Genomic DNA, 16,458 nt, shown 5'->3' with positions numbered 1-16,458 from the left:
ATTCTCATCCTATCTTACCTGTTCCATCCCTCCTTGCCCCCCCCTCCCATCCAATCTTGCCCCCTCATCATTCCTTGCCCCCCATCATTCCATACCCCTCCCTCACCATCTAATCTCGCCCCTTCTCATCCCATCTCACCCTCCCAATTCCATCTCCCCCCATGCAAAACTCATTTCCACACTTTCAAAGATGCATTGTACGCACATGCTGAATAGTGAGAAACATCATTCACTGTGTTGCTAGATGAGTCTTACCTCAGACAATTATCAGGTCCTTTATGTCTATCGTTGTTAGGGAGCATCTTAAGGAGTTTGTGTTGGTGATGAGCAGGAAGGCTAGTAAATGTGTGCTTGTTAATCAGATTCTGTTTAGGGTTAGAATTTTAAAAAGAAAAATAGTAAACTATAGTCTATCCCTTACACGAGAGAGTTCTTCATCATGTTAAACTCTCCATGAGTACAATAATAAGTCATATATATAATGTATTTTCTCTGAGCCACTTGGAGACAATTTGCAACATACAGGTTATGTATCTTTCTATCATTTGTTTTAGTGGAGCATTGTGGCCCAGTGGATTAGTCTTTGGACTTTGAAACAGAGGGTTGTGGGTTCAAATCCCAGCCATGGCGTAATTTCCTTCGACAAGAAATTTATCAACATTGTGCTGCACTCGACCTTGGTGAGGTAAATGGGTACCTGGCAGGATTAATTCCTTGAATTCTTGAGCACCTAGGTAGCCAAGCTAAAGCCGAGGTAATAGCAAGGCCCACTGGGAGAACAGTTTTCGGAACTGAAGTGACTACCATGGGTTTATATACCGCTATTATTATTATTATTATATTATTATTTTTTAAAAATCTTTATATCTTACTGGTTCCTGAAAACCTTATACAAATGGGTTTTGTGTGTCGGGTTTTGTGTGTCTAGTTTTAATGTTGACTTCTCTCAGTTTTTTTTTTTTAACCCAGCTGTCAAAACAAATCTACACATTTCAAGATGAAACAACTGCAGAGGAGAGCAACTGGAGAAAATAATGAAGCAGCTTTGAAATCATAGGGAAACTTGAGTTTTCTCTTGTAAATTTATAATAAAATATTATTTTATTAGAATATCCATCAATATATATATATATATAAAACTCTGGCAGGCATGGCCTCCAATACTTGCTGCCTTATTAGATGGTTAATGACGTCAATTTCGTCTAAAAATTTAAGGTATTATTAATAATAATAATAATAATATGGTCCATCATATATTGCAGTTGCAATATGCATATACTCAACCACACTTGATACTTTGTTATCATATCATTACCCTGGCTATAGCTGAGCCGCCATATAGGCACTAAAGCTTTCAAGACATGAATCCTACTGGGCACCCATTCACTTCACCTGGGTCAAGTGCTGTACAATGTAGCTAAATTTCTTGCTGAAGGAAAGTACACCATGACTGGGTTTCGAACCCACAACCCTCTGTTTCAAAGTCCAGAGACTAATCAACTGGGCCACAACACTCCAAGGAAAAGACACAGAATAAACCTCTTATTCTGTCATTTGCAAGTTTGGCTACGTTCAACAAAGGTAATTCATCCCTTTAATATACTAACCTTTAAATTTACATTGGCAAGAACAGAGTTGGGGGTTTCTAGGTCAACTTGAGACTTTCTCCTAAAGTCTGGAAAAGGTGCTGCCAAAGAAAGAAAAGAAAAAAGAGGTATAATAAGCATCAAATTCCTCTATAGAGTACCGAAGTGATGACGTCACAATTTTTTTTTAGCATTTCAGCGTTTTTTAATACCATATTTTGGTAGAGCATAATGAAACACCCCGACTACAAAAATTTGGTGGGAGTCGGTCCATGGGAGCCTTAGATATGACCTAATGAATGCATAATTAGCCCCATTGAAACCACTGTATTATTGGCCTGTTTCTAAATGTTAAGAACAAGGCCAATAATACATTGACTTCAATGGGGCTAATTCTGTATTCATGAGGTCATATCTTGGGGCCCCATGTACTGAATATCACCAAATTTGGGTTTTTCACCATGCTCTACCAAAATATGGTATCAGAAACGCTGATATGCAAAAAGTGAAAATTGATGACGTCGGTACTCTACATCAAATATATCTACATGAACAAGTAATAAATACAGACACATGACCCGGAAAAAATCTGTCTTTTTTAATCGGTAATTTGAAGTTGATTTTAAATCAAACTTAGATTAACATTTATAATATAACTTCAATTAATAAACATATTTAGAATTTAAAAAAACCCACAATATTAAACCCAGGAGAATTTTCGCTCAAGTTTGCCAGTCTGTGCAAGATATATGTGTCACTGCATTCAATTTACTTAAACAGCCATTACTAATCTCATGCATGAATTAACCTCTGGTCTAAGGTGGTGGATCGCAAATTGTAATACAAAGTGCTAACAGTAAAGGTTCATTTATCAGTTCATTTGACATTCCAATCATTTATAATTGTCTTGGAATAATTTCTAAAATAGTTGCCTCCGCCATTAAAGCATGAGAAATTAGCAAAATAAACAAAAGAAACATGCAATATTAAGAAAACTTTAACTGTCTTGGTTTCTATAATTTACATGTAGAGCAGACTATAGCCTAAGGTAAACTGGTCAATACTAGAAAAATCTCTTGCAATGTTGTCAACTTACATGAGCCATATTTCTTGTTTTTCTTGTGCCTCCGCCGTGGCTACAGAAGAAAAAAATTTCTTATTATTAGATATGAATTAAAAATAAAATTCAAATTCCTAGATAGGCATCTGCTGGAGAGGGATAATGATAATAGGCATTTATATAGCACCATCTATCTAGAAATATTCTATTCCGAGGCGCAGCGTTTATTATTATTTATTACCCCGGCTTTAGCTAGGGCTGCCTTTCAGCACCCGGTGCATTCAAGGAATTAATCCTGCCGGGTACCTATTCACCTCACCTGGGTTGAGTTCAACACAATGTGGATAAATTTCTTGCTGAATGAAATCAAGCCATGGCTAGGATTCGAACTCACGACCCTCTGTTTCAAAGTCAGAAGACTTATCCACTGGGCCACAAGGCTCCACATGATGATAATATTTAAAGAATAGCTTTTGAGGTTGATGTGGGTGGTTGGAGGAGGAGGGGTTGGACAAAGAAGACATGGCAGAGGCAAGTAGAGCAGAGTTGGAGGGTTTGGTTAGAGGATGGGAGATGCACTGCATACTAACAATTGGGGGGGGGAATTGTTGACTTGGCGTAACCCGGGCTACTCTACATTTTTAAAAAATTTTATCAGATATCGATTGTGTAAATATCGATATCGCAGTGCGGAAAAAACCCTGGATGTTGTTTGCTTCTTGAACGTTGTATGCATCGCCGCGCTGTACAAGGTATTTACCACCTCTCACACGCCAAGTGCAGCGGGCTGGGTGGGCAGTAGGCCGATTACTGCTGGCCTGGCAGAGCTGCATGGACGATCCAAGATGGCTGAATATGGCGTCCTGTTCACGGGCAAATTCGGTGCCCGTGTACTCTCCCCTCTCATCAGACCATCCCCAAGGTCTGAGGACCTATTTATGCCACTGTACGTGTGTGTATAAATTGCTACTTAGCGACAACAACAACAACAAAAATCCGCCCTACCATCCCAAATTTTCATTGGCCTGTTATGCCAAGTCAACAGTCTTTTTTATTTAGCCTTGGTGGGAGGGGGTAACTGTGACTACTGCGAGTACGAGATGAATCCAACCAAAATTCGATGAAGACAAAACTGGATTTAAACTTTGAAGTTTGGACTAAAACATCACAGGAAACAAACATAAAAAGATTCAGTATCTCTTTGAAATGGTGCCATAGAATTATGTACATAATAATAATGTTATACAACTCTTGTATAGCGCATATCACAATTACGAATAATGTCTCTATGCGCTTACAAAGGACTTGGATATTATTACCCCAGCTGTAGCTTGGCAACCGTAATTACTAAGATTACAGCACACACGCATTTCAAGGAATAAATTCCTGCCAGGTGCCCATTCACCTCACCTGGGTTGAGTGCAGCACAATGTGGATGAATTTCTTGCCAAAGGAAATTACGCCATGGCTGGGATTCGAACCCACAACCCTATACCAAAGTCCGGAGACTAATCCACTGGGCCACGGCGCGCCCCAAGATATGATATGGTACATGTAGATTCATTATATCAACAGCCACATCATAATCTATACATGATTTTGAGAGTTGTATTATGGTGGGAAATAAATCAACATTTAACATAATCGCCAGATTATCTGGAAAATGATTTTAAAAAAATACATTCATGACAATCAATGGTCTTTCTATAGCTGTAAAGCCTTTCACTTTTGTAATGAACTTTGCAAAAAAAAAATACATTAAATTTTGTTTTACTTTCCATTCTGCAGAAATTTGGTATCCTTCATTGACATTGTCTCCTGAACGCATTACATAGTTAATCAACAAAATATCTCAGGACTGCTTTTGTGATGAAATGTCATGCTTTAGGCCAAAAATAATAACATAACATTTTTTTGGGTATAACATAAATATAACGAAGATGTAAAAAAAAAGTAAGACAAAATTGAACGTACCTTTCCACTGAAGCCTGGAAGGGAGGCTAATATCTCACTAATAGTCTGTGATCTTGGTAGCATATGATTTCTATGATCAACATCAGGACTTGGTTTGGCACTATCTACTTCATCTGCTTTCAAATAACAAACAAAAATGTCATTTTCATCCAACTAGCTGGTGTCGGTGATGAACATAAAGAGTCCCATAACATCACATCAAGGTCCCGTCTTACAAAGAGTTACGATTGATCCGATCAAAAATATCTTTAGAAGTGATGTATATTCATACATTCACTGTTTTCTTCTGTTTCTGTTTCTGTTTGTGGTAACTCCCGTAGGAACTCGGCAGGACAGCAATTTTTGCTGGTAAACGCCAAGCTGGTATATAACCAATTACCTTGGAAACATTTAACGTCTAGGTTAATCAGTCATAGTGGCTGACGTAATAGATGACAGATATCAATCTTGGGCCTTTTTATCAAAGTAGAGACAATGGCAGAGTTGGGATTCGAACTCACAACCTTGCGATTATGAGTCCAATGCTCTAACCACTGGACCACACATTCTTGACAATGAAGTATGCCTCTTTTTGTTTTCAATGGACATTGAGCAAATCAAATCCATCATGTAAATCAGTCATAAGATCAATGGCCGAGATTTGTTTCAAAGGACCATGTTAGTTGTTAGAGTGCTAGAAATGAAACAACATGCATCTGTGAGAAAAGGAAACATGAAACAATCCTTTTTTTTACTTTTCAAAAAAATTTTAAAATCTAAAATAACTAAAATGGGTGATTTCAAGTACAGAACTGTTGGTGTGGATTCTGAGAGCTTAAACAGGGATGCTAAACACAGCTCCAAAAATCAGACTTTATCGACCAAATGCCAGTTTCATAAAGACTCAAAACACATGCACACTTTTAATATTAGTCATTACAATTACGGTAACAAGTTTTATGAAACGGGCCCCTAGTCGTCAACAGTTCAATATTGAGTGATGATGTCACTTATCAACACAATCATCCCAACATTGATCACAAAAACTGCATACATTCGTAATTCCAAAGCTTCGTTTTTATGAAGCTTCGTTATTCCGAAGGTTTGGATATTCCAAAGGTTCATTATTCCGAAGGTTCCTATTTCCGAAGGTACGTAATTCCGAAGATTCGTAAGTCCAAAGGTTCGTTAGTCCGAAAACGAACCTTATTTTGTTTTCAGACTAATGAACCTTCGGAACAACGAACCTTTTTTTGTTTTCGGACTTACGAACCTTCATAACATCGAACCTTACTTCGTTTTCTGATTATCGAACCTTCGGAATAACACCACAAATATTCAGATTAACGAACCGTATTACGTTTTTGGATTCACGAACATCGAGGTATAGGCGATTTACGTGTTTCGGAATTACGAACCTTCGAAATTACAGTGTAACCAACAAAAACAGCCTGGACAATTAACAAGACTGTACTTGAAATCACTGTATGTACAACAAAACAATATTTTTAAGGTTTGTGGCATGTAAAAGATAAATTGAATTGTTAATGAAATTATCAAATGAATGGTGATTCAATGGATGATAATTTTCTAATGAGGCTGTCACACCTGGATGATTTTTATGAGCAAAAGGAACTGAAATTGAAAATAACATTGAAATTAGAATTGAAATTAAAATTAAAATTGGAAACTGAAATTGAAGTTTTTAAAAAAATAAATAGACAGACATTTTTGAAAAATTGAAATTATAATCGAAATTGTGATTGGAAATGACAGAAGTTTGAATTGGAATTAAAATTGAAGAAAAAAATTGAAAATGAAATTGAAAATCTGAAACAAAGATTGAAACTGAAATTAAAATGGAAATTCAGCAAGCATACATGTTAACATTCCTATGGCAAGCCATTTTAACATTGTATTCCATTTCTTGTCAACAAATGTCAATTATTGATATCAGTAAATTATGTTGAGTGTCAAAGGAAGGAAAATGCAAAATGATCAAATGGCTTGCCATACGTCAAAGTGTGACAGGCAATTCAATGGATTAGTGTGTCTAACAATGAATATCAAAGCATGATAATGATGATCAAAGTATGATTATCCCTGTACTAACAACATCAACAATTGAAGGTCTGAACCTGAAATCCTTTCAAGATACATGTACCATACATGTAATCAAATTTTAATGAAAGATAACGTTTTATAAAGATTTATGTTGTATCATAAATATGTAGTACTCTCCATGACACAATTACTTCAGTGCCACTGCATGAACTAGGACTTTGTACATGTGCATAAATGTACACTGTATCTATAGAGATTTGCTAAGAAGTACATGTATTCCTTTGTGAAGTTTTATTCCAAATTTAATTTTTCTATTAGGTAGTGGAAGACTGTAATTTGGCAGCAATTTTTCACAGAAAATTCAAAAGGTTTTGATAAAGTGAAAGCTCTTTATTGAATCACATACATGTACACTGAATGATGCAAAGGAAGGTTCACTTGTTCAGTGAGGAATCAACCAATATATAATAATTATAATAATGAAGAAAATCTGAATATTTCATATTTCATGAATAACTAAACAAATTATATGTTTGCAGTGTAGTCAGTTCCCTATTCAAATAAACATTTGTAGCAATGGACTTCAACTTCAAGATCACCATCATTTTTTTTTCAAAGTCTCAACATCACAATGGTTTATGACGTAAAATCTTAAATACCTTTTTTCATTGTATTATTTTAAATAATGAAAATAAACTGAATGAATGTTAATGATGGCATTTTTTTATAAGATAAATTTGCTTACTGTTGATACTTTGGGAAGGATCTGGTAGAAAATAAGTCCCTACAAGCAAGAATAAAATCACAGAAATAAACATTACTGTTGCCATTATACATGTTGGGAGGAAATGGTAGAAAATAACTCCCTACAGAATCACAAAACAAACATGATGGTTGTCTATTTGAGAAGGAAATAGTAGAAAATAACCCCCTACACACAGGGATGATATCACAAAAGGTAAGCAGGAGTACATGTAGGAGTCATGAATATTGACAAGGGATCATACATAAAGAACATATAAAGGAGTGCAATTCAAAAACACATACACCAACAAAACTTATGGCTTCAATTTGCCGTGTTTGTGAACAGGCATGGCAAAACTCTGAAAAATTCACACTGTTTAATATTTCAGTAGATCGACATCAAGAGTGGTTTTGGTCAGAATTTCGGCTTTTTATTATTTCTTGAAAGAGTATACTTTTTTTATGACCACTCTTGAAAAATTGAACGTACTCGTACAAACCCCACATGCTTTTTTGACAGTTTTAATTGGACACATGCATGTATTTTGCCTAACAGTCTCACGTTGCAATTTGTTCTTCTTCCTGAGTGAGAATCAAGTTTTTCCCCTACATGTATTTTGAACACCAATACATTAAGGACTGGAAAAGCCTTTGCATTAAATCTGCTGTGTAATCATAGCAGGTAACAAAAAAATCTTTTAAAAGATAAATTGTGCCTTGCGGGTAAAAGAAAAAAAGTTGAGGCAATACAATGATGGAATCATTCCATAGACTGACCACAGACTGCAATATGATTGATCAGCAACAATGGTAAAAGACAATGTAATCAAGAGGTCAATAGCATGACAGGGTTCCCAGCTTTTCAAGAAAACGAAATTCCCTGATTTTCCCCTGATTTTTTCCTGAAGTTAAAAATTCCCTGATAATTATTTAAACCCATTCCCAGTTTCGAATGTTTTATAAGTAGTTGCAGTGAATTACTTGTATTTTGATTATAAAACAATAGAACCACCATAACCAGTCATTCAATGAATGCTGTTTTGATATGCAACAAAATATAACAGAGTCTGACTGACTACCGTGCTTTCGACTTTTGGGCTGATAAAAATTCCCTTATTTTCCCTGATTTGAGGCATTTTCCCCTGATTTTCATCGAATTCGCTGATTTTTCCCTGACTGGAAAAGAGTTCAATAGTTATCCCTGGGGGCGTTTCATGAAAGGACTTGTCAGACGTTTTATCCGACAAGTTCCACAGTATCCGACAGTTACCATAGGAACAGTGCCTCTCAGCCAATCAAAATCATGGAAAGATGTCAGATCTGACAACTTGTCGGATGAATATATTGATGAAACGCTCCCCTGATTTCCTTGATGGGCTGGAAACCCTGCATATTGGAATTGCTATCTATCCTGATTAACACTCACCATCGGCTTTATCAGGTGGTTTCAGCGGTTTGAGGATAATACGGGGGATGATGGTTTGCTTCCGTCGATGTCGATGCGATGACGACGATGACGACGTTGGGCTTTGAACCCTAAAGATTTGTTGATTAGCGTCATCGTCATCTAACTCATCAGTGTCTAGCCTTGAGACTGCCTGGCCGTTGGTTGTGCCGCTACCACTGGCTGCCTCCAATCCACTGTCTCGCTTGAAACGCTCGATAGATGGAATAGCAAAGTGCCCCCTCTCTGGCAGAACACATACAGCTGTGAGAAAGAAAAATTGTTTTCTTACAGCCTAGTTCTAGTTGAATCTCCAACCCCCCTCAAAAAAAATGCATGTCACTCTTCCAATTCCTTCCTGGGCCCCATCTTACAAAGAGTTTTGATTGATCAACCACAACCATGGACGGCAAGCAATGTCAACATGTAATATAATAATAGAACAGCTTTTGTATAGCGCATTACACCTTACAAAGGTCTCAATGCGCTTTAGAAGAAAAAGAAAGATGAGGGGTAAGCTGCTGGTAATGCTTTGTTAATATTCTTTTCAGTTAAATAAATATGTTTTCAATGCAGTTTTAAATTGCCCAATTGTGTCAACTTGCCTTAAATTTTGTGGGATGCTATTCCAGAGTTCCGGCGCAGCATGCGCAAACCACCGTTCACCATAAATCTTTGTCTTAACAATCGGTACGTTATATAAATCCTTATGAAGTGATCTAAGATTTCGAACAGGTTCATATTTTACAAGTAACTCTGACAGTAAAGATGGAGCCATTTGTCGAAAACACTGAAAAGAGAGTAGTAAGATCTTGACTTAATACGTGACCTGACAGGCAACCAATGCAAGGATCTTAACACAGATGATACAGATTCATAAAGTACAGTGTATGTTTGTTCAAAATATTTTCTATAGATATGAATACATTCATCATTCTATTGAAAATTCAGTGTGATTCTCTTTGTTTTAATACAATATTGTGCGTATTTCCTGTAGAAAATTTGTTGTTATGGATGGATTTCCACACAGTTGATATTGATTGGATCAAATCTCTGTGTAAGACATTGCCCTGGATCATACAAAATTATGAATGCATATACTTCATACGAAATGCTCTAAAACGTTGATTTATTTCAGTGTTGAGACACCAATTAAATATGGCTCAACACTGAACAGGGTAATCATTTTAGAGCATTCCTTTTGAAGATAATAGTTCTGGTTGTTATTTAGAATACTAGAGGATATTGTCCCAAAATGATGCCTGTTGCCATGGTTATCAACGCTATTTTATTCATGAGTCCACTCTTTAAACAGTGGACTCATGAATAAAATAGTGTATCTAACCATGGAAACAGGTGTCAATTTGGCGCACTGTGACAAAAGCGCAGATCAGCATTGGATATTTCTTACGCACGTGCTACATTAAGCGTAATTTACACAGGAAATCTGCATCAACCATGGATTCAACCGTGGGTTTTCAAAACCACCTTTGTGAATTCGGGCCATTGAGTACTTCTTGTCAAATTGCCATGGCTATGGTTACTTACGTCTTTTCTTGATGGGAACGTAAGGTCTATCCGTCTCATCGTCGTTATCATCATCAGATGACTCTACGGGAAACACATCTGTTCCATCTTCACTCTGCAGCTCCAACATGGCTGTAGCTTCCTTCGGCAGGTCAGTCTGAGATTCAAACAAATCATAATGTTACTAAAAACTGTAGGGTGTTAAAGCAACCTTTCATTGACAAATCATGGGGAAATCAATGCTAATCTCAGAACAGAGAAGGGATTCAAGTCTTTCACTCGGCTGCATGCCTGGGGATGTTATGTCATAGACGCCGGCATGTCTGGGAGGTCTATAGGAGAGCAATAGTTGGTAGACTAACCAACCTGTAAACTGAATGTTTTGACTTTGAAACATGTACCGGTAACTTCACAGAGGTTATTTATTTTGGTTCAGCATTTAAATAGCAATCAAGAGACCTGCTATGAGCCTAGGAATTGGGATTTTTGGAAACTGGAACTGCAATGATCTGTAGTAAAACCATCACGAGTTCGGTCAAATTTGTGCTGTCCAAACTTTTATCGCATTAGTCCGAGGGGCGCTCATGATGGACAGATTATATTATGCAAGTCTCAATTGGCCTTTTGTAAATTTCGTAATGATTCAATTTCCCCATGATTTGTCAGTGGCTGGGCCCTTAAAAGATAAACTCTCTGGTACTGGTAAGAATAGAAAATACCGTAAGTAACGGTGTATTAACCGCACCTTTTTCTCGGCGGGATAGAAGCAAAAGTCGGGGGTGCGGTTTATACACGGTGACGGGTCTGAGCCAGCCCGCCGTAACCCCTCCCGTACATGTACGATGTCTGCCAGTTCACAACACATTGAGTGGCCGGGCGTAGCCGCCCAGGCAATGTCGTTTAGAGGGGTATGAGCCGCGGGTAATGGGAAGCGAATTACGATCTTAATTAAATGTTGTCCATAACAAACGCACCCACCTTCATGACACTAATTTTGACTTTATTCTCGATTCAAAGTAGTGAAGTTCCCTGGCTAATTTGAAAGAAACGCCAAGCACACTCGGTAATATTTTGTGAGCGAGAGTTGAATGAGCTTAGAGATTGCGTTGTAATGTGGTTATAGTGCGACTTAAGCTGGCGCTATTCAAAATCCCATTTCGCGCCAGCTTGTTTTTTTTTCCTTCCTGTTTGCTTTTCAGAAGATACCATGTAAACCATGCACGAGAGAGACAGCACGAAGCCGTAAAAAACAACTGGGAAAAATGTCAATTTCTTTGTTTCTTGAACCTTCCTATAATCCCGTATCCAAAATTCATGCTAAGACATCAAATTTCTGAAAGTGATTGTGAGGTTACGATGCAAGAAATGTGAATGTTTGTTCCTCCTACGCTGGGAAAGACAGATCATAATTTGATAAGATGTACTGGCATGACTGGTACTGTATCGTAGTTTGCAATGTAATGGCAGTGCTGTGTGTGTGTACACTGTGACTGTGAGGTGAGTGAGTGTGTAAATTGCCAATATTGTCGGGACCGTTCTTTCTTTCTAACATTTGTAGATGAATTGATCAAGAACAGCAGATTCCGCGTACCGGTAATCTCTTTGGATACTTTGAATTTTAAAAACTTAGATTTTGTTTCTTTGTACTTCAAATATGCATGTAAATGTGAGAAGAATTTTTTTTTTTTTTTTTGTCCAAAGTTGGGGGTGCGGTTAATACACGGGTGCGGTTAATACACCGTTACTTACGGTAATTAGTATCACAGAATTTAACAAAACTTACACAGAATCATAAAAATGAATAAATGTAGGATTATTTTCTAATGTAGAAATATGTAGAAAGAGCTCTGAATAAGCGCAGCTGAATATATTGATATCAACAATGCACTACACATATCTATGTTTATTATTCTCCCAATAAACCTACTACATTGATATCTCCCAAACGATTTTCAGGAAAATGTTAATTTATTATCAAATGAAAATCAGAAATGACAGAAAATGCCTGTCTGTTCGTAGAGTGGTCCAACATGTTGTTTTCTGTATGTAGCCACACCAGGAAAAGCATGTGGTAATGAAATGAATATGATTTCAAGCAAGCCTAAATTATTTTGATTAAACTTTCTTTTTCTAAGCATTCTGGCAACATGTTATATACATACCGCACACAGGGAATCGAGTGTGATTTTCAGCCATACACTGTACATGTACAGTGTATATTACACTCTTTGTGAAATGTCCCCCACTGACTTCTTTAAATACTCACCTTTAAAGAGAAATGCCAGTAGTTGCAGTAAACACTGATTTCATGAGAAAGTCTGTAAAACCAGGCTTAATTGTCAGTATATCATCGAGGATCTAGATCTGGTATAGTCACTTAAACCGAACTTCGTGAAATCTTGAAATCTACGCTGAAAATATTCACACTGAAGATCACCAACACAGATAAGCGCACGTGGGACAGTGTATATTATTGCTCTGAATGTCGGCCCGACGCTTGACCCGAATCCTGTGCTTATTTGCTAATTTCTCAGCAATTACACAATTTCTTCCAGAATCCTTTGGCACATATTCTTTATTTATACAAACAGACACTTTGGTGGTCATTTCATTGGATTCTGTAAGAACTCATTTTGATATCGTTACCAAAACTGGCACTTACCTTTAAGCCATATACTCCCATCAATCCACCAACCTTGTAGAAAGCACTGTTCTTACCCCTTGACCCAGAGTGTAGCATAGCATTCAGGCAGGCAAGGGGTTGTGTACCACTAGAAATCAAATACAATTGAAATTGAAACTTTATTTACCACAATCTTTATAAAAACCATATAAATCAAGAAGTATGAATATTTCAATAAAATACATTCTAACAAAAGTGAGTATATTTAAGAGTAGTGGAAGGATCACTGAAAAGTTACAAGGAACTTGAATAAAGTGATCCTGAAATCAAACACAATAAAAATCATTAATAACATATTTTTTTCCAAAGCAACAAATAGCATCAAGTCTTCAATGTAAATAATATTTACATGCTGCATGTACAACAAAAAAATAAAAAACAGGGACAAAAGGACAATTTGCATTAGGTACATGTACATGTAACAAACATTGATGTTGAGAAACCACAAGAGATTTCTAACATGGTTGTTATTGGGTAAATTATTGAATTACTGTAGTCATTATTTTTTCAATACAAGTAGCTCAGATTGTGCTATTGTTCCAACTTCCAAATAAATCAGAGATACATGGGCCATGTTGAGATTTATAAACCATGTGTTAAATAAAATCAATATTTACAGTACTAATGGTCATTTCAAGGTCTGTGACAATCAGGCTAATTTTTATCAAATTGTCAGGAATCAAACCATATCTTTAAAAAAGACACACATGGATAAGTATATATGGAATTGGCCCTTTTACAGAAAGAGTCAAGATGATATTCCGTTTCCAAATATAAAAGACAACTCAATCTTCAACCAGTAAGGGCATTAATTTGCTTTTTGTTTTTACTTCATGGTCACTTTCAACCATGCTTGGTTTAAATCATATGTACATAATGCTGTATAGAATCAATAACACAGACAAGACTGCTAAACGTCCGACTACATGTATGTAGGCCTACATACTAGTACTGTATCTCAATTCAGTGCCTGGGAAACCCCCTAACATTGGTGCACTGGGAAATCCCCTAATTTGGTGCATTGGGGAATCCCACAACATTGGTGAATCACAAAAGCATTACATCTACAGTAAAACAAATTCACATTTGGAATGGTACATGTACAAGAGGCAAAGCAATTGCTGTAGGAGACACTTTTGCAGTTGAATTTGATTGTGGTCTTGATTAAAAAGAGAAAATATACTAAATTAATTCTAAAGTACATGTACATTTTGCCAATACATGAAGGCACTCAAAATTGACAATACTGGATGTGATTTTAAAAAAATAATAAAATCACTATATCAAATTGCAATTTTTTTTTACATTTTTCACTCTTTTTTATCTATGTATTTGATTTTCTTTAAGTATACAAAATAATCAAAATTGATCAAAAAAATAATGAAAATTGCATTGTTGCCAATTTGATGAGCAAAAATAAAAATAACATCATGAAATCTAACCACTTCTGTGGGTAAAACACATTTATGCACAAATGAACAACAATCTTACCTTCTTTTTAGCAGAAGCAGTAGCACAAAGAAGAAATGGATCGTGGGGAATAAAAAATAAAAACAACATTGCTTCAGTGATGCATATTGACATACATAAAATTTGATTTTAAGGTACTGACAGTGCAACAAAAAGGTAACAAACATACAACATCACATTTAAAGCACTTTGTCAAATGAAAAATTTGGTCATAAATCTCATGTAAGAATACATGTACCTACATGTAGAATGGACTATTGGTGTTGCACCAAATGGCAAAGCCTATACCATATACATGTATTGGATGAAATACAGTATACCGTAAGCAGTAATTAGACAAAATAGTAGACAAATTGGTGGACAAAATGGGACAAGAGATCTAGACTATTACCGTGTTTACACATTGACTCGGCTCGCGTGTTGAATCCGCGAGCCGGGTTGAACACTGCGAAGAAGGGATCAGAGATCGCGTTTATACGTACATATAAAAAGGCGAGTTCAACACGGCTCGCAGATCTCGAACGGAAGAAGAATTATGACGTCGCAAATTAAAGGCGGGAAATTCACCGCCGGAATCGAATCTTGTCCGTGCGAACAACAACAATGCCAAAAGTGAAAGCGCGCGCAGTGACCTAGGTCAAGAGAGTTCGACACGGCTTTCTGTTTACACACGAAAAAATTGCCGAGTCTGACTCGGCTCGCGGGTTGAAACCTACGATTTTGGCGGATCGAAAAAGCCGTGTTCGACACGGCTCGCGGATCACACTGATCGCGTTTACACAGCATAAAATTGCCGTGTTGAGCACGGCTCGCGTGTCGAACCCCCGAGCCGTGTCACTGTGTAAACACGGTATCTGTGGGATGATCATGATACCAAACAGAAAGTACTGTACACCTGTAGACAAATTGTGTGTAGAGTACAGACCAAGTGGCAATATACAAGCTAAATGGGCAACAGAATATAAACACCAGTCCCAATATGATCCCAGAGCTACATGTACATGTAAGTCTGAGAGACTGAGACTAGCAGTCCAGCATGTACATTACAAAGATTTGTGATTGATGGAAAGCCAGCAATGCCAGCATCTACATGTAAAATACATGTTTGTTCAAAATGTGTTCTAGATGATGATGTACATGTATATCCATACATGTACCGTACATGTAGAGTATGTGATTCATCGCTGTCTTGATACACATTATTTGGTGTGTTCTCCTTTGGTCACAAATTGACATTTTTCAAAATTCCTGTATTAAAAAAATCATGATAATGATGGATTTCCATATAGTTGAGACTATTCAAATCGATCACAATTCTTTGTAAGACAGGGTCCAGTGCCCCAATTCGCAAAGAGTAACGATTGATCTGATTGATCGCAACTAAAAAGCCAGCAAAGTCAACATATAAATGCAAGTTTGTTTTAAAAAATTTGAGATGTATATTATATCCATAAATTCATCGATTTCATGACAATTTTGTGTGTTCTCCTTTGTATACAAAGGACATTTTACAAATTTCCTGTATAAAAAAATATGACACTGATGGATTTCCAAAGAGTTACGATTGATTGGATCAACCGTAACTATTTGTAAGATGGGGCCCAGGATTGCTGAATTTACTATGTACAGCTCTTTATTTTCATTCACATTTTTTAAACTGTTTTTTTAAATCACTGCATCAATATTTTAACACACCATGTATCATGGCACAATGCAACAATTATCTATTTAAAAGCAAACATAAAGCAAGAGCATACGTGTGCAATTTACATGTAACTTCTCCCACTGTCACTTCATTATTTTGGGTTAGAATCTAAACACCTGAAACAAAAAAACAAAGACATACTTTATACATGTAGGTGGGAAACATCACATCCACAATGCCTGAACAAAAAAATACATGTATTATTGTAAGACAAAAAACAAG

The 16,458-nt window shown here is 36.6% G+C and overlaps 1 protein-coding gene across 5 annotated transcripts in view; it reads right to left on the bottom strand.

The window, feature by feature from the left end:
• LOC121430526 (putative Polycomb group protein ASXL2) overlaps positions 1-16,458 on the bottom strand; it is a 33,417-nt gene that overhangs the window by 9,099 nt on the left and 7,860 nt on the right. For 2 of the 5 annotated variants that reach the window (XM_041627814.1, XM_041627816.1), the window contains 8 exons: positions 13,041-13,149; positions 10,400-10,535; positions 8,834-9,115; positions 7,409-7,447; positions 4,621-4,736; positions 2,683-2,722; positions 1,608-1,687; positions 256-365 (listed from right to left, as the gene is read on the bottom strand). In XM_041627814.1, the coding sequence (XP_041483748.1) occupies positions 256-365; positions 1,608-1,687; positions 2,683-2,722; positions 4,621-4,736; positions 7,409-7,447; positions 8,834-9,115; positions 10,400-10,535; positions 13,041-13,149 (912 nt within the window). The remainder of the gene's footprint in view (positions 1-255; positions 366-1,607; positions 1,688-2,682; positions 2,723-4,620; positions 4,737-7,408; positions 7,448-8,833; positions 9,116-10,399; positions 10,536-13,040; positions 13,150-16,458) is intronic. The other 3 variants (XM_041627815.1, XM_041627818.1, XM_041627819.1) reach the window with 3 other exon arrangements.

This window comes from Lytechinus variegatus, chromosome 17 (assembly GCF_018143015.1).
Source record: "Lytechinus variegatus isolate NC3 chromosome 17, Lvar_3.0, whole genome shotgun sequence".
NCBI lineage: Eukaryota > Metazoa > Echinodermata > Echinoidea > Temnopleuroida > Toxopneustidae > Lytechinus > Lytechinus variegatus.
This window is presented reverse-complemented; position numbering and strand designations above follow the sequence as displayed.